This window comes from Centropristis striata, chromosome 2, assembly GCF_030273125.1.
Source record: "Centropristis striata isolate RG_2023a ecotype Rhode Island chromosome 2, C.striata_1.0, whole genome shotgun sequence".
In the NCBI taxonomy this organism is placed as follows: domain Eukaryota; kingdom Metazoa; phylum Chordata; class Actinopteri; order Perciformes; family Serranidae; genus Centropristis; species Centropristis striata.
In genome coordinates, this window is record NC_081518.1 from 39,951,286 (window position 1) to 39,971,402 (window position 20,117).

Here is a 20,117-nt window from a genome sequence, read left to right on the forward strand (position 1 = left end):
ACGAAGTATGATTGTAAATGAACTACACAGTCTGCACTTATTTTTATAAACTGATGCTGAAATCCTGATTGTGCTATTATTGTTATTAATCGTCCACTAAGCACCTTTGATATTCACCCCTCTATCTATATGGGAAGCACAAATAAGTCTTCTTTTGTTGCATCAGAGCTAGTGTATAATGTAGGTGTTTGATGTGCTGGAAAAAACAAGTCTACAGGGGGATTTTATTGTTATGCTAATATGTGTTGAGAAGCATAAATGTGGCGTGTAGTGTATGCGTAGAAACAAGACTTACTCACTGGTGGCCTGTTCTCATGTGTGATCTCCATAATATATATAACACACAACTGCTTGGGCCATAAATACAATCTGTTAAATGTTAAATATTGATCTGATGCCTTTAAGGTCTTGCAGGCATTGTTGTGACCTCAAGGCAAAAAAGCCAACTTGTAATTTTTTGGCCTAAAACAGTGATTTAATTTGGTAAAACTTGGAAATATAAATTACTGACATTTAGGGCAATAATGTAAGTTAACACAACAAAGGAAGCCAGTTGTCTGCTCAAAAACAAGTTTGTGAGTTGTTGTTACTTATATCTTTAAGTTGGGGTTCAAAATAAGGGACAATAGTTCTGCTAACTCTTATTTCTTTGTTGTGAAATTCGATCATTAGCGAAAGCTAGCGGCTAACTGATGCTAGTGGCTAACTGATGCTAGCGGCTAACTGATGCTAGCGGCTAACTGATGCTAGCGGCGCTGCTTGTTACAGCTACAAGAGTAGCCATTAGCGTATCAATGCTAACTCAAAATTGTGGTCACAACATTAGCTGACATTTCATAGCGGCGTTACAATCGTGCCAGAATTGAGCAAACTCAAAAACAAAACTTACAATATTTAGTTTAGTTGTCCAACTTAAAATTGTATCAAAGTTTGTTGCCTTGAAATTTTGAGTTCACCAAACTTTTCTTTTTTTTTGCAGTGCTGCTGAAACTGTCAGCACAGAAATTACCTGTAAAAGAGTGTCATCTTTTATCATCAAGTCTATGTTTGTTTAAAGCTGCATTAACTTTTGTTTGGCCACTTGGGGGCAGCAGAAAAATTGTAAACACAACACTGACATATTACCATATTCTAAAGAATTTGTCTGTTTGGGGCTGTGCAGGTGGCGTGCCTTTATTTTTGATAGATTTATTTGCTGAAACAGCTGCTAGATGTCTCTAGAACCAATGAGAATGGTGAGAGTGAACCAAAACAGTTCAGCTGCGGGCTGGACAACCCAAACAATGAGCTGATAGATGCTAAAAAGCTTCACAAAACTGAGGGACACTGCACAGTTGGACTGCTATTCTCTGTGGGTCCATCACTTCAAACAACACATTTTACTTACTAGTAGTCATGTGATCCATTGCTGGGCACTCATTTTTCCCAAGTGGCAACCTCTGGGCCTGAAAAGTGAGATCGATGTGGGAATGCATTAAATCTGCGTTCTATCTCATGGGCACCAGGGGGCGACTTCAGTGTTGGCAAAAGAAATGTAATCTGTTAGGTATGCACAGTGGCTCCCAATCCATTTTTCGCATGCATTGGTGCTATAAACCAACAGGTGATGTCACTTATTGTTATACAGTCTATGATTCAACTAAATTATAAAATGCATTGAGAAGAATGACGTGTGATATTTATCCTGACTCAAACTCTGGGCAAATAAAACCATCTGGTCGGCTCAATATTATGTGTGGAAAGGAGAGGAAACTATTGTTTTATTTAATCATCTTTTCATTCACTCATTATCCTTAACCAGTTATCTGCACTCGTGACGCTGGAGCCGATCCCAGCTGACATTGGGCGAGAGGCGGGGCACCCTGGACAGATCGCCAGACTATCACAGGACTGACACGTTGAGACAGACAATTACGCTCTCATTCATTCCTACGGACAATGTAGAGTCACCAATTAAACCTAAATGCATGTTTTTGGACTGTGGGAGGATGCCGGAGTACCTGGTGAAAACCCACGCTGACACGGGGAGAACATGCAAACTCTATATTTATACATTGATTTATTGTGAGTTGCTCTAAATAATAATAATAATAATAATAATAATAAGCTACCCCAAATGCTCCAAGTTGTAGATGTGCAGAAAACATAGGCTTGACATTAAAATAAATAAATTGGCATACACAACAAACACTCAACAAAGCTTTGATGCTTTCTCTACACTTCATAGTGCAAACTGTGCTGCAGGTAGTCTACTGTATCAGAATGGCCTGTGCAGGAAAAATAAACAACACTGACTTATGTTGAACCTCACAGCAGATGGCAATCTCAGCGGGCTGAAGACTACTTTCTTTCACCATTCCTTTCTTTATTCGCCGTGTGAGTGCTGCTGCTGTTGCAGTAGAGCTGAAGTACTGGAAGAGCTAAAGGTTTTCCTCCTGCTTTGAAAAAAGAAAACAAGAACTTTGTGTATCAAACAAGAAAATATTTCTGATGGAATTTATCACTTGATGAATAATAAGGGTGTGGACAAAATAAGAAACATGTGGCAATGCTTTCTCATCAAACAAACCAACTATCGTACCAACAAAAAACTATTTTATTTTCTATAGATGTTCCTATAATTTTGTCCAGTCCTTTGCATCTATCATCACATGATCTTGCCAAACATAATTAGGTAACGCTTTATAATAAGGTCCTTAATAATCATTAATTAACAAGTAGTAAGGCATTGTTCTCGCTTTAGATCCGGTAGTTGCAAAAAGCATAGTTAATTTATAATAGATGAGCAATAAAGTATATTTTAATATCAATAAGCAAACAAAATAAGATTAATAAAGGCATGGCAAAGACATAATGGGTGGGTCATGGGTGTTTGTAATGTCATTATTAACACTTATATAAGCTTATAAACACACAATAATGTTAATAAGCATCTTGTAAGGACGTACAAGGGCCTTATTACTTGTTAATTAATGGTTATTACAAGGACCTTAATATAAAGCGTTACCCATAATTATTGCAGTTAATAAGAGTAGATTCTGTTGGGTGTAGATTGTGATGCTCATAGGGGCTGTAGTGTCTCATTACATTTACTCCGGCAGGGTTAAAATTAGAAACTTTGCCGGGGCTCAGACAGGGCTCATTGAACTGACGCTCCTGGGATGCAGAGACGCTCGTGACCGCGCCCGCAGAGCGGCGGACGCGCTCAGAGGGAGAACCAACTGCACGTAAAAAACTCCTGAAGGGAAAACTGAGAGGGAAGACTAGAGACTCCTCACAAACTGAGTTCTGTGTTCATCAGGAGGAGTCCAGCAGGGAGATGGAGCTGCGGCAGGGTCTGGGTCTGTCATAAAGAGGATTTCAACTTGTTTTTTATTTATTATTATTATTTTTTATCATATCTGATGTTAGGAATACATCTCTGCACGACAGCACGGACATCCATGTGAGTTCTTCTGGCTTTTTCTTGTATTTATCTATTACCGAACATAGACTTTGTGCGCTAATTCCATACGAAAACGAAAATAATTGGCATGCAGTAATAGTGGAAAACGTAATATTTGCAACCTTTTGTTATCACTGTTGGCACTATTGTGTTTAAGGATTCTTGATATCAAAGGCACAAATCAAATATAGTCCAAATTAAAACATATTTCAATTCGTTGGCTGGAAAAAAAATAAATGCGAGTGTAGCAATATTTTTTATGTATCAATAAACATATATTTCTGCGGTTTTGACCATTCAAAAAAGAGAAAATATACACATACATAGAGCCTGACCGATTTAGCGAATTTATTAGCTGATGACGACCTATTGTGGTATTTTTCGGTATCAGCATATATGTTGTCTGATATGCCCCGATATTAAAACTTTTTATATATAATGCAAAAAACAACAACAACCAAACAAAAAAATCAATGCGTGGGTGACTTAGAACTGGTGTTTTTTTCTCTTTGTCTTAGTGTTCATTTCTGAATTGGTTGACAATGTAATACATTGTTAATACATTTACAATGTTGCTAAATGGAAAAGTTTGTATTATGAAAACCAAACATTTTTTTGTTGTTGTTAGATAAGAGAGTGTAATTGACTTGATTGGTTTGCTGCATAACAACCACATCATCTTTCCACAACAGTGAGTGTCAGAGATATATAGCCTATACCCAGCACAGCAGACTGCCCCCCCTCCCGTCAGCCACTGTTTTACTCACAGAACTATTATTTAAGTCGTCTTATGCAAATTGATGCAGATAAATATTTGTGAACCAACTTTGTGCAAAGGGATCATCGTGTATTTGTTTCTGCCTTATCTCCAGCCTCCATGTAGCTGGACAAAATGCTGATTCCTTGGTGAGGGTCAGAAAATGAACGCCTCCTCCTGCTGTGATTCAGGAGTCATCATGTATCAGCAGGGCTCAGGATTTGACCTCAATGCCAGCTGTGACTGGCTGAAGCCTCACTGTAACTGGACGTCAGTAGACAGGGCGCCGCAGCTGCCCACCTTTTCTACAGCAGCCAAAGTCAGAGTGATCGTTACCTTCATCTTGTGTGGCATTTCCACTTTCTGCAATCTCGCTGTGCTGTGGGCAGTCAACGGCCACAAGCGCAAATCCCATGTCCGAGTGTTGATAATTAACCTGACTGCTGCTGATCTCTTGGTTACCTTCATCGTGATGCCTGTGGACGCGGTGTGGAACATCACGGTTCAGTGGCTGGCCGGCGACTTGGCCTGCAGGTTCTTGATGTTTCTCAAGCTGCAGGCCATGTACTCCTGTGCCTTTGTAACAGTGGTGATTAGTCTGGACAGACAGTCGGCTATCCTCAACCCATTGGGCATCAGCATGGCGCGAAAAAGGAACAGGGTCATGCTGATGGTGGCGTGGGCTATGAGCATCCTGTTCTCAATCCCTCAGGTAAGGCCGGGCAACACTGTAAGGTGATTATGGCTTGTTCAGAATCAGAATCAGAATCAGAATCACTTTATTCGTCCCTTGAAGGGAGATTTGTTTTGCAGCAGGACACACAAGACAAGGTACACAAGGATACAAGACAAGGTAACATAATAAGACCCAATAAATATCTAATAAAACACAGTTCAAAGAAACGCCATACGCATATCTAAATTCACTGACACATGTTCGTTGCAGAGCTGATACCCCTAAATGGAGAGTTACTACCTAGTATAGGTAAAAAGTGCAATCTGCAGATGTGCAAGAAACAGACTTGTGAAGATGAGCAATTTGTTGGGTTCAGCTAAGAACAGACTGGCCATTCTGAAGCAAGCATTGGATAGGTTGTGAACCCATCTTTCTGTAGTGGTTTTCCATGCTTTATACAGTATCACAGTGGGCAGGCTATAGGTCTTTATCTCTGGCAACAGATTATTGGAGCTGCATGCATTATCTCATGGAGGTATTAAACTGTAGGCAAACACACATGTTAGAGGAAATTTAAATCTGGCTGTATAGGTTCAGAAATACATTCTCATACACGGTTCATTATTCTCTAAATGCAGAATTCATAGACGCCTTTTTACAAGAAAATCTGCATGATTTAGGGGACCCAAAGGGTCTCAGTTGTTAGGGATTAGAGGCTATATCGTTTAGTTACACAAGAATGGGAATCCCTAATCCTGGCGGTATAGCTGAGACATATGGCAGGCTATCATGTAGCACTGTTGATCATGTTGTGTGGAAAAAACATGAAGTGTGGCACTATTCAATGCATGTTATATAATATTGCACTTGATAACACCCAATGGGAACTATTTTAAATGTGTTAAATCAATAATTCATACAATATCAACACATAAAAAGTGTGTTTTATACCTGTGAAAAGAGGGATCGAATGGCATGTTTAAACACACTTGATAGAAATTAAAGACACTTGATAATAATAGCAAATATATGATAAGATTAATATAAAAATATTAATATCAGTGCCCATATTTGCGGCATCAGTGGTGGAGAAGCGAAGGAATCACCATCAATTATAATGAGCTACATGAAAGCTACATGAAAGCTAACATTAGCTAAAGTTTGTTTATTGTTGATAGTTTAATATGACATCTCTGGAATAGTGTACCCGTAAGCGTGTTGCTGTTTGCCACTTAGCAATCTAATGAAGAACCATCAGTGCTCTAATGTTCACCTGCCCGACGTACATAAGGCTTTGAACCTTGTGATGAGCACTAAATTAAAGACAGTAATGTAATTTAAGCTAACTGTTCTATCTTCCTGTATTAGCTGCATGACTTTTAAGTGTTCAAGGTTGTTTAAAAGGGAACTTATATGCAGTTGCTCTATGCATAAAATTTAAGCAGACACATGACTAATTTCAATTGAACACTGACATTTCGAGTGATGTCACCTACATGCAAGTAATTCCTAGGGATTCTGGGCTACTTGGTTGGACCACTGATTCACTGCTATAGGGCGCCACAGGAATAAGTTCTTACACCCAGAAGTAAGTTAGCATGTTAGCACCCTCGGGTCTATCCTCTCACACTCAATGAGGATTTTGAATGGGTTTTTGGTAGATGACTGAAATAAGGTCTGTGGTTAACACAAGCAGAAGAGATTGCTTATTGTTGTACGACATAAATACGTTAGTAAGTACCCCACTTGTTAATTTTGATGCTTTTAAGTGTCCTTAAATTAAGTGGCTAAATGAGACTACAGGGTTTGTTGGGGACATTAAGCAGCATCAAGCCGGACATGGACGGGAACTCTCTCACTAGTCCGCCCTACAGCCTCTGGTCATGTTTTTCAGTGCTCTTGTAAACTCATGTAGATTGTAGATGAGGTTAATTAACAATTTATTAGGCTACGGATTCGCTAGCTGGTCAAAACCACTGCTTATCTTGTTGGAGGCCATCTGAAGCAAAATGGTAGTGACATTCAAGTCAAGTATTTCTTCTTTCTCTGTTTTTAAATTTTTATTTTTATTTTATTACATTAACGCTTCAAACATCATTAAAGTGGTGTACATTTGTAAAGATTCTTGCTGAACACAACACCTCAGGCTCAGCAACATTTGTTTGCCACATATCTTATTTTCTGTAATGATCCAAAATCCAATGCAAAGATCCTGTAGGCCATGCTACTTCCTGTTGGCCAACAAATATACATCATTTGGTCGTCTCTTTATTGCATAACACTTTTATCTTTCTATCTCACCTCTGCCAAACAGACAAGCCAATGAAAATACTTTATGACAACTGCTGCCAGCAAAATACTATCTGTAATACTTTTTAATTTTTGATTCCACAGATGTTCATTTTCCATAATGTGACCATCACTTATCCAGCAAACTTTACTCAGTGCACCACTAGGGGGAGCTTTGATACTCACTGGCAGGAAACAGCCTACAACATGTTCACGTTCTCCTGCCTCTTCCTGCTGCCGCTGGTCATAATGATTATCTGCTACACCAGGATCCTCATCCAGATCTCCAAACGGATGACAAAAAAGAACTGTAAGTTCACATCTGAGCCTGGTGTTTTCTTGGGCAGAACATCCATGAGTGGGTTAGAAAAAGGACTTAGATTTTATCTTTTTAATTTATAACCCCTATTCCAAAGAAGTTGGGATGCTGTACAACACATGTTTTTGACATATATTAAATTAAAGATAGTACAGTCATATTTATTGTTTTACCTTCAACATTACCACCTCATCAACCTCATGGATTTTTTTTTTTTTAAATGTCCACATGTAAAAAAAAATTGGGACAGGGCCAACAATAGACTAGGATTGTTGTGCAACTGTGAAGGCACCATTAATGCTCAAAGGTACATGCAGGTTTTTTGGAGCAACATATGCTGCCATCCAGACAGCGTCTTTTCCACGGATGTGCCTGCTTATTTCAGAGACAATGCCAAGCCACATTCTGTATGTGTTACAACAGCATGGCTTCACAGGAAAAGAGTGCAGGTTCTAAAAGACCTGTCTCCCATTGAAATGTGTTGGGCATTATGAAAAGCAAAAATACGACAAAGGATACCCCAAACTGTCAAACAACAGAAGTACTTTATCAAATAAGAATGGGAAAGAATTTCTCTTTCACAACTTCCACAAGTATTGCCCTCAGTTCCTTCACACTTACTGAGTGTTGTTAAAAGAAATGATGATGTAGCACAATAGTTAACATGCACCTCTCCCAACTTTTTTGGAACGTGTTGCAGCCATCACATTCAGAACGAGTGTGTATTTACAATACGGTATACGTTTTATCAGTTTAATTAAATATATTATTTTTGTACACTTTTATGTAGCCTACTGAATATACAGGGGGCTGCAAAAGTAGCAACATGGTCTCACAGAAATCCGTGAAATAGCCACGGATTTCGCTTAGCTCAAAATCCGTGGAATAGCCACGGAATCGCTCAAATTTCCGTGAAACTGACACGGATTTCGCTACAATGCAAGTTAATGACAGTCATATTTTTCTGGCGAGATCTTCACCACAAAGTGATTATGTACATTCACTGAGTGAATATTTAAAATTTAAAACATATATTTCTCGCTAGAAATGTGATCAAAATCCATTTTTATGCAGAAACAAAGTCAAAATATAAATTTTTTCACTAAAAATGAGAGAACTGTCCGCCATGTTTTTTGTTCTGACCGCCGGAACCTTGAAAGTCACGTGACTTGGAACAAACCAATAGGAAAAATATCCATTGAATAGCCACGGGATATGACTGTCATTAACTTGCATTGTAGCGAAATCCGTGTCAGTTTCATGGAAATTTGAGCGATTCCATGGCTATTCCACGGATTTTTTTAGTTAAGCGAAATCCGTGGCTATTTCACGGATTTCTGTGAGACCAGGTTCAAAAGTAGGTATACAGTAATGAAAATAAAACATGCACACAAAACATATTTTATTGATTATACAAATATATCAATACATATTCATTATTATTATTAACATATTAATACCTCAAATGTTCAAACTGTTTGCCCCGGCATTCACACATCCAAGCACCACTATTATAATACCGGTAATACTGGAGTAATCATCACTGTATACCTACTTTTGCAGCCCCCTGTATGTGATGAGCATACAATCACACTATTTACTTATGTATGCATAAAGCATCCAACGTTTTTTGGAATCACAGTTGTACATTGTTTGTTCAAATTCCATCTGTCTATTAAAACCTGAACCTCTTTCTTTCCTTCAGTGCACTCGAATGAGCTAGATCTCCGCTGCTCAACGAACAACATCCCCAAAGCTAGAATGAGGACTCTGAAAATGAGCATCGTCATAGTGATAAGCTTCACAGTCTGCTGGACTCCGTACTACCTGTTGGGTTTGTGGTACTGGTTCTTCCCAGACGACCTGGAGGGAAAAGTCTCCCACTCGCTCACCCACATCCTGTTCATCTTTGGCCTTTTTAACGCCTGCCTAGACCCCATCATCTACGGCCTGTTCACCATTCGCTTCCGCAAGGGGCTGAGGAGCTGCTACCGCAAAGCCACAGTGATGTCAGACTTGGAAACTAACACGACAATAACAAAAAGTACTGCTGCTGCTTTGCCCTCTAAAAGACAGAAGGTTAATGGTGAAAAAGACAGAAACTGTGGACAGGCTGAGACAAAGACCTCTGATGGAAGGTCTCTGACTGTGTTCACTCAAGGAGAAGGAGGACAACCTTGCCATTCCAGTGCCGAGAGCACAATATGCCAAGAGAAACAGTAGACCCATGACACTGTAAATGGATCTGAACCATTTCACCTTTTTTTTAAGGTTATACTGGACATGTTTATTTCACAGTCACATTGAATGTGCATGTGTAGAATAAGTCTGAAAACATCAAATATCCATCACCTAAATGTGTTTTTGTGTCTACATGTGCTTGAGGCTGTCCATCTTACTTAAAGGCTTATATAAGATCTTTATGAACAAAGCAAACATGTTTGTGTAAGTGGCTCCTATTTTAAGAAGAGTCCGCCACATGCAATCTGCATTCACCGAGATCTGAAAAAAAAAGCTTCAGGTCTAGATGAAGACTTTGATTGTCAGGTTACATAACAGTGCTGTCCGTGTGGTGCATGTGGTTACAAGCTGTGTCTATTAGGAAGCTTGAAATGACTGTTGATGTTATTTAGCTTGAAAGCTTTCGTTTGCAGCTCCTCCAAACAAGACTAGACGTTTTAGAGATGCATTATCAGTCCATTTTCATAGTAAATAAACACACTGGCGGGAAAAGCTCAGTTTTACTGATATATTAATGAGAGCTCCATTCTGTGTGACAGCATGCATGAAATCAGGACCCTGAAAATGAAGCACCTCCTTTTTTGTGCTTTTATACTATGACATATAAATGTCTTGTGTGAAAGGGCTTTAGAAGTTATGCATGTTACTGCCCATGTGGTTTATGTTTATTTAATACAAGCAATGATGTGGGAATGAGTTTTTCTTTACAGTATGCAACACTAAAGAAATATCTGCCATCAGCTGCTGGGTATAAAGGTATATTTAAAGGTATAGGCTGCTTCTGCTAGTGGTGCCGACACATCATATTTGATTCCATTGACTGGATTATGTAAACAATTAAAATGCAGGTGTTCATTTCACCTGTACATCAAATAAACACTAGTAAAAAAAAAAAATTACTTTATTTATCCCCGAGGGCAAATTCAGTTAGTCTGGTAGAATCTCTGTCAGAATGAGACAGCCTGAAGGCTGTAGGAGCGAAGGATCTTTTGTATCTCTCCGTCCTGCAACGGAGAGAGAGGAGCCGTCCACTGCTGTTTTTTTGTTCAACACACTACCACCACAGACTGAAACATCTGCAGCATCTTACTACAGATGTCCAGAGAACTGAGCTTCCTTAAGAAAAAGAGGCGGCTCTGCCCATTTTTATAGGGAGCGTCTGTGTTTAGGGACCAGTCCGACTTATTATCCAGGTATACACCTAGATACTTATAACTTGGTACCACCTCCATGTCCACCCCACAGGTATTCACTGGCTGAAGAGGGGGCTTGAACCTGCAGAAATCTATGATCATTTCCTTAGTCTTTGAGGCGTTCAGTAGGAGATAGTTCTTGTGACTCCAGTCACTGAAGGCTTTTATCAGATCCCTATATTCAGATTCCTGTCCATTCCTGATACACACCACAATAGCAGTGTCGTCTGAGTACTTCTGGATGTGGTAGGACGTTGAAGTTGTATTTGAAGTCCGCTGTGTACAGTGTGAACAGGAGTGGAGCCAGTACAGTGCCTTGTGGAGCCCCTGTGCTGCTCATTAATGTCCCAGAAACACAGTTCCCCAACCTGACAAACTGTCTTCCTGTCAGGTAATCTGTGATCCAGGAGATGAAGGAAAGATCCACTCCCATCTCTGTGAGCTTGTTTTTAAGTATCTTGGGTTGGATGGTGTTGAATGCGCTTGAAAAATCAAAGAACATGATTCTCACATAAGCACCAGTTTGATTTACAAAATGAACATCATGCTGTATTGAAGAAGACCTAACACTTGTGGCTGAGACCATAAACTCATAATGTTTATTAACGTTATGAAACCAAATCAGAAGTAGGGTAATTTTCATATTGTTTTTGCAACAGTGGCTTGGAGCCCCATGCTGGTCAACAGGAATAGGCATTCCTCACATTTCAGGCAAGGAAGTTACCGCTTGGGAAAACTACCATCTCCAGTCAGACTTGACTTCTGATCAGCATGTGTGGGATAAATTGACCATAAATCCCCTCTGATGCCCTGAAAAAAGGATAGTGAATCTGTTTGTTTCTTTTCTTCCCTGCTTTCAGATGGCAGGGATAGTTCACAGATCTCAGAATGCTTTGGTGTTTTGTCTTTCTCGAGGGACAGACGATGAAGTGTCAGTGACAAAGAACCAGAGCTGACCAAACCTCTGCACAGATATCAGTTAAATCCTTCAAGCCAGGCCTTATATAACTCAGTGGATAAAGCTAATAGAGCCAGGGAGAAGAGTTTGGATAAAGCATCCATCAGATGGATAATGTTATAAGAACAGAAGCATGACAACACTGCAAAAAAAGAAAAGTTGGGTGAATTCAAAATTTCAAGGCAACAAACTTCGATAAAATTTTAAGTTGGACAATTAAACTAAATATTTAAGTTTTGTTTTTGAGTTTGCTCAACTCTGAATTTCTCTGGCACGATTGTAAAGCCGCTATGAATATCATCTAATGTTGCGACCACAATTTTGAGTTAGCATTAATACGCTAATGGCTACTCTTGTAGCTGTAACAAGCAGCGCCGCTAGCATCAGTTAGCCACTAGCATAAGTTAGCTGCTAGCATCAGTTAGCCGCTAGCTTTCGCTAATGACCAAATTTCACAACAAAGAAATAAGAGTTAGCAGAACTATTGTCCCTTGTTTTGAACCCCAACTTAAAGATATAAGTAACAACAACTCACCACCTTGTTTTTTAGCAGACAACTGGCTTCCTTTGTTGTGCTAACTCACATTATTGCCCTAAATGTCAGTCATTTATATTTCCAAGTTTTACCAAATTAAATCACTGTTTTAGGCCAAAAAATACAAGTTGGCTTTTTTGCAGTGAATATGCAGGATATCAATAACATGAAAGTGGTATCAATAATCTCATGTAACTCTTGGCAAGAAAGCGAATAAGTGAAAAATCTCAAACTATTCCTTTTATTTATTCAATATTTCTTATAGCAGATCATAAGTCATTATACACTGTACTTTAGTATAAACCTAATTATAATGATAGACATTATAGTGGACATGTTGTTTTTGGTGTTACTGAGTTTTCTTGTGGCTGCTGTGTTGAACTGGATGGTCCAAGTCTCTTTCAGAGTCTCTTAGGGACCAGAACATTTTATCGCTGATGTTTGTCATCTTGTAGCCAGTCCGACTGAGTCCTCTGAGACCCTGAAGCTGTGTCTCCGTCCCTAGTCAGCACATCTGGGCAAGGACATTGATGATACTCTCCTGACTAACCACATGGCTGAATTTCTATTGGCTGAATTAAATAATCAAACACAACTCACAGCTGTGTGACAATACTGCTGTTTTTATCTGGGTGGTCACCTGTATCCACATCACTGATGCTGGAGCAGTTTTCAATCTTATCCTATTTTCATTCCCAACTGAAAAGATATGTTATCCGATGACCGTTATGGTTGCATTGTTTTGGTCTTGGCCCACATTGTTTTCTCATCACTCCTCAGTTGGAGAAGGCCAGCTCATTTACTGCTCACTGATCCTTTCCAGGCCTGTCCACTCCTATTATGTCTCCTCTGGTGAGAGGGGAACACATTGTCCGATGAGCACGTCATCACACGAGCCTCCTTTCAACATGTATCCCAGTCATGACGCTCACAGAGCAGATGCACATACCTGTAGCCCACTAAAAGACAGCTGCTGAAGCCAAGAAACCTACAGATTTTTATGTTTGCCTCATAGCAGATGCTAATCCAATGTCCTGACATGAAAAGTACACAGATGTACTGGATATGTAGAGCATATACATCCACTATAGGATACCAGTAGCTCTGTGTAGGTTGTGCTTTCCTTATAGACTTTTAACTCCTTAGCATCTGTGTTGTCATATCTTGTTAGAAAGGCGGCTAAATAATACTCTGAACTTAGGGGAAAAACTGACATGGCCATTTTCAAAGGGGACCTCTGATCTCAATATTTCTGAATGGAAAATGGTTCTATGGATATGAGAGTCTTCCCTTTTCAGACATGCCCAGTTTATGCTAATCCCATCTTGTTTGAGGCAAAAAACAAGCAATATAAATGTGTTATTTTCAAAACTACTGTTTCTTAAAATTTCTACTGGAGTCCCTAAACAGTCTTTGAATTACATAGATTGGGTATGACTGGAAAGCTGTGTGAGATACATTATATTCATGTGTGATGATGTTAGTCCCCCCATTGTTGTGAGAGCATTGTTTAAACTGACTCACTGTATAAAATGACTTTAGAGAGTTTAGGAGGATGTATGGCTTTCCTGGGTACATTGACAAAAAATAAGTTTCTAGAAAAGAATTGATTGCCATCAAATCTTTTTATTTTATTTGTTTTATTAAAAAAAATAAAAAAAAATAAAAATAATGAAAAAGGTCAAATTAACCCCCAAATAACAAATGGTATCCACCCAAAAAAATGCTGCAACAAATTATGAAACATAATTGAGCATTGGGATGCATATACTTGTGACAATGTTCTGAACCATTACACACTAATACACTATACAATGATTGGTTCATTAATTAATTAATAGTTATTACAGATTTATGAGAGAGAGAGAGCTTCCAGATGATGTACTCCACCTCTATGTGGCATTATCTGGTGACCTGCTATCTCCCCCTAAAAAATCCCCTGACCCACCAACTCCAGCTCTCTGTTAAATCTGTTGAAGGGAAGGAATATTGTGGCTGTTAAATCAGGCTGTTTCATGGCACTGAATCAGCCATGTGCTCTGGTCTGAATCTTTCAGCTGTTGAAATCACGACTGCATATTCATGGGGGTCAGATGAGGTCTCTGACTGAGATATTATTAGCCTGGATACATGTGGAGAACATATTTACCTCACAGTTAGTCCCCATGGGTGTTTATATCTCCACATGGATATAAATCTTGTCAGTCACTGATTGTTGAACATCCAGGCAGTGGCGGTTCTAGACCAGTTTTACTGTGGGGGCCAAGGAGGGGCCAGTGTTTAATCAGAGGGGCACATTAGCACATAAAAAATGGCAAAGATGATATTTAAGACAATGACATTTGTCATTTTTGTGCACAATCACTTTCTTTTATTTTGAAAGCTTTTATTGCACAATAAACTATTATACAATGTACACATTCTTGGTTCATTTTGTGTACAATGAGATATTGTTGGAACAGAAAATAGGTAAGAATTGTTCCATTGTTCATCGTTATAAATTGATCATTTTATTATTAATTTCACACAGGGGCCACAGCAGGGGCCAAGGGCTTCTTCACAGGGGCAGGGGCCCCTGGAGGCCCCTGTGTAGAACCGCCACTGCAACCAGGAACACCGGTATGTGCAGCACAGCACCTACTGTCTTTTTCAGGTGTTGTTGAAAGAATTTAAACGCTGACTGTTTAGTACGTCAAACTACATTTCTCCTTTTCTTCTGAGTTAATTTAGCATTTATACTTTGCAGCAATGGAGCAGAAGAATGCCTCATTTCTCAGTCTGCTTCAGAGTGTACACCGCCTCATCACTAAGTTATTACTGGGAATTTTGATGCAATTTTTATACGGACCCACAGTTCTGTTTTGAGTGAGTAAACATCAAATTAATTTACCTCTCAGTCGCTTTTTTCCCTATGAGACCTTGTTTGACTTGTGCCAGCAAAAAAGCCAGCTTCCCCCCCTGTTTGCATCTTAAAGGTCAGTTTCAGATAATGGGAGGTTTTTGGGTTAAAGACTTGGCATTCTCAGTTAAAGCACTTTACCATACAGACTAATGCAATTTTCTGTCAAACCTCGGCACAGATAAAGTGCAGAGATAGCTGAATGTGTGATATCTCTCTTAATTTTTCAAATGCAGGGAGCTTCAATCGCTGCTAACTGGTTTTGTCATGTGAAGGAGGCATTTAAGTCATCTATCGTGACCTTTTCAAATATGTCAACACTTTCAGAAACTCAACTGCCCACTGCAGAGTAAAGTCTAGTGAGAATTCATGTTGATTCAGTCAAGTCAGATTACTGTTTTTATTTCATCCAGCTTAGCTAAATTAAATGCAGCGATGTTAGAGAAACATAGTAAGTAACATTTCATCATCATGTGTCTTTGCTCATATGTAACCAGCATGTTAAAGGAAAACTGTGGGGATTTTCATTATTCTTCTTCAGCATCCTCCAAATTCTACACACAAATATTGGGCCTCATTCATGAAACGTTAGTAGATTTGTGCGTAGATTTGCACATAAAAGCCTACGCTACTAAAAACCTACTCCGGATTCATGAACGCCGCGGGAAACTCAGATCTGATCGTAAACACGTGTGTATGATCATGAATGCCAATCCATCGTAAGGTGGCAGCGCGCTCCCGATAATCAGCAATTAGCATGAACCCCGCCCATGAATTGCTAATGACCACCATATAAGGAGGTGTGTAGAGGCATCCTGTCAACCTGTCAGTCATGGCACAAAGAAAAAAAGAACGAGAAAGAAAAAATAATTTTTCCGAAGCGGAGATTGAAGTTATTTTGGGAGAAGTGGAGTCCAAAAAAAAAAATTTATTTTCATCTGTTAGTAGTGGTGTGACAGGGACAGGCAAAGCGAAAGCGTGGAGGGAGGTGACGGACGCAGTAAATGTGGTTTCTGTAGTGCAAAGAACTACGTCCGAGGTTAAACGTAAATGGTTTGACATTAAACTTGACGCAAAGAAACGCATTAGCGCACACAAAAAAAGTACAGCTGCCACAGGAGGAGGACGCTCAGAGTCCAAATACCCCGTTGGTGCGCTCTACAACGGCCCGAGTAGCCGCGTGCGCCTCATTGTATGCTCCTGTGGTGTCTGCGGGCTGGCCAGTGGGGTCATAAGCCACGGCGTCAGTGGTAACCCCTATCCCCTATGGATATAGAAGGGTAAGTCCATATATAACACACACATGTGATTATGCAGGCTATATTCTTACCAATGAGCCAGCCGTCTCTCACAGCTCCATCCTCCAAACGCGTGCCAACTGCGCAATTACGCAGGATGAATGCGTCATGCGTCCCACCGGGCCACCGTGCCACAACGTTTAACAACACACACTTTGCGTCACAGATCAGTTGCACATTCACGGAATGAAAGTTTTTCCGGTTAATGTAAGCAAATGCATCACCGGATGGAGCCTTGATGCGTACGTGTGTGCAGTCTATGGCACCGATAACACCTGGCATGTTTGCAACTGCGCTGAACCCCTGCATTACTTCTGTCTGCCGTTGTGCGCCGTATGGAAATTGGATATACTCTGGCATTAATTTAATGATACCTCTGAGAACTGCAGGCAGGATGCGTCAATTTACATAGATAATTCACAATTATGAGTTTAATCTGAATCTTAATCCCGCCAATTGCCAACTAATTTAACTAAATATGTTATATTTTTAATCGTTTGCCATGTTTATATCACATGTTTCAAAGGCATCTGCGTATTGTGTACATAACAGAACGCATTATGAATTAAAATTGTAATTTCCAACAGTGACGAGCATTATTTATATGCGTTCTTAAATTTACACAAGCACTACGTGTGGTCAGCAGCATGTGTAGATTTTGTTAGTAGCTACAAAAAGATCGGAGCTACTAAAATATTGATGAATGCGGAGATGCACGTAAATTTCCGTCTGCGAACGGTTTACACACAAATTCGTTCTGCTCACGTTTCATGAATGAGGCCCATTGTGTGTAAAGGCAGAGTCTTATACAGGTTATTATTTCAATTCAAGGGGTTTTCAAAGACTGACAGTGCGGCCCCGCCTTAGAGAAAATCCTGACAACTGTTCTACACCAGCATGCACCTTGTTATGTTGGTGAGTGAAGCAGAAGAGAAGCGCCCCTCCGGGGAGGCTTCACTTGATTCCACTGCTCAGGTAAATATTCAGTGAAGCACCAAACCAGCTGCGGGAAATAATCCACACAAATGCACTATTTTTAGTCCCTTTTAAGTAACATATGAAAAAAACACTACAATGCTCCACTGTTCTTAGAAACTTAAAGGAAAGTATTTATTATACCCCTTTTCAAAGATGTATGACTTCATGTCACAGTCTCTGTCCCTCCTCTCCAGCCCAGAGTTTCAGCAATCTAACAGCTTCAGTTGCCTTGTTTTTGCTAATCTATGATATTCTTTATTTTCAAAAGTTTTTTTGAATATATTTTTGAATATTTTAAAAAATTCAAAAGATCTTACAAAGACCATCTGTTTAATATACCAGTTTGTCTTTTGCCAACCGAAGGCTTTGGTAATGTGTTTTGTATAATCCCTCGACTCACAAAAAGGCAATTGTTATCTCATTACTGTGGTGCCCCCAAGCAGTATTTCAAGTGATTGTAATATCACAAGAGTACTTTGCATTTATTTAAAGTCTTGCGTCTGCTGTGAAGCTTCTTCTGTGGTGACGTCAAGTGGATTTTTTTTTTTTAAAGGCAAGAAATAAGGATGTGGATTATTAATTTCATGGTTAATCAGGAAGTTTTCCCCTCTTATGACTGAGGGGAACTGAGAGGTTTAAGACATAACCTCTGTGCCCCAACTTTACCAATCTAAATTTCATGACCTATCTTATTAAAACAGAAACTGTCAAGTGCTTTCTTCAGCAGGAAACACAGAACCTTGGACACGTAGAGGATGAAAAAAAAAGACCCTGGATAAAATCTAAGGGCTTACAGTTACTTTTGGATAAAGGGGGCCTGAGCCCTCCATCTTTTAGTGATTAGTACATGTATCCCAGTTAAAACCTTTAACTGGTTCCTGTTAACTAAAATACAAAGTCTGATGTAAAAAAAGAATATTGATGGGAAATGGAACTACAGCAAATGCAATCTAAACTTTAAAATAATGGGTTAACCAAGCCCAGAAACATGAAATAACTGAAAGCTTTCATTTAAAATGAGTATCAAAAATTTTAATAATTTCCTGTAAGTCTGGACATTTGCTCAGTAAATATGGAAAATTAATGGACTCAGAGTTTGGTACACACTAGCTAGAGAAAGACTACAGGTTTCCAGTAGCTTCAAGACAAAGTTCTCAGTCAATTTTAATATAAAGTTATTGTATTGTCCATAAAATAACAGAAAGCTGTCTCATCCCATTACTACAATGCAAAACATCACATAGTAGCTCAGTGGAAGGACTAATGATTTATCTTTAACTTCACACAAACCTCATCAGATGAAGTTTTCAAATAGACATGATCAGCATGTATTATTCATAGTTTTTCACTGACTATTTAATTTCACTATGATGGGAACAATGCAAATCGAGGTGATTATTTGTAAGATTGGCTTTTAATTTAGCAAGTTAATAAAAAATCATCTTACAAATACCTTAAAACTGACTGAGCTTGTTATCTCGAGTTTGTTGTTAAAACTCAGACGACTTATTCAACTTTTGTTCAGTGCGGGGGAAGTGATATAAATACTTTACTGGAACAGTGTTATCATTTTTTTCTTCATACTTGCAAAAACTTAATACTTTTTCAAGAAAAGGCTGCCTCCTGGAGATAATGGTGATGCATGCACACAAATGGTTTTCACATTTTCTTATGTTGTCGCTCAGTGGGTTCATTTTGGGCATCGTTTTATGTTTTAAACAATAAAAGTGTTAAGTTCGAATAACTTAAATGAAAGTAGATAGAGATATAAATTGATTTATTCATCTATAACAAAACACGGATGCATTGCCTGCAAATCTCTTAATAATTATATTGACTTCTGACACTTCTGACCCAAGAAAACCAGTAAAGGGACCGGGATCCGGGACAGTTTGGAGGACTGACTGGAGCAGGTAATAATTTGAGAAAAAATATGCAAATTTACTCGATTAAAGTGGCAAATCTACAAGAAAAAAAGTCACAGATTTAAGAGATTTAAAGCAGCAAATCTGCACGAAAATGTCCCAGATTTACAAAAAAAAAAGTGGGGGAAAAAGCTTTTTTTTTCTCGCAGATTCACCACTTTAAATATCATAAATCTGCACATTTTTTTCTCAAAATATTACCCCCCTCCCCCGGGTCCGTATGTTTTTTTTAACACATTCTGGCAGTATGTAATATCCTCTAATATTTTCTAGGGTTGAAATTTTGAATCTGCAAGTATTTCAAAGAGTGCCCTATTAAGGGTTAATTGTATAAATCTCCCTTTCTGGTTTCAATTGGAATAATATAAAGATATTCAACTGGAACAACTATCCATATGATTTTAAGACAGATATGTTGTACCTAATACTTAGCATTTTGCTACAGATAAGCTACTGTAATGACCCAAGGAAGATCATCCTTTCATTTAGGCAAAGATATGTGACATATGTGATGCTTTTCTCCACACATGAAAACGGTGACTTATGCTGTTTATAATATGACTCATGATTTAAGGCTTACACTGATCAACAATGGGTAATATTC

At 38.9% G+C, this 20,117-nt stretch overlaps 1 protein-coding gene across 1 annotated transcript; it reads left to right on the plus strand.

The window, feature by feature from the left end:
- Window positions 1-3,359: 3,359 nt before the first annotated feature.
- Window positions 3,360-10,399, plus strand: LOC131986855 (putative gonadotropin-releasing hormone II receptor). The gene is made up of 4 exons (XM_059351994.1): window positions 3,360-3,445; window positions 4,318-4,914; window positions 7,273-7,477; window positions 9,192-10,399. Exons 2-4 carry the CDS (start codon window positions 4,366-4,368, stop codon window positions 9,707-9,709), a joined length of 1,272 nt encoding a protein of 423 aa, XP_059207977.1. The 5' UTR covers window positions 3,360-3,445; window positions 4,318-4,365; the 3' UTR covers window positions 9,710-10,399.
- Window positions 10,400-20,117: the final 9,718 nt, after the last annotated feature.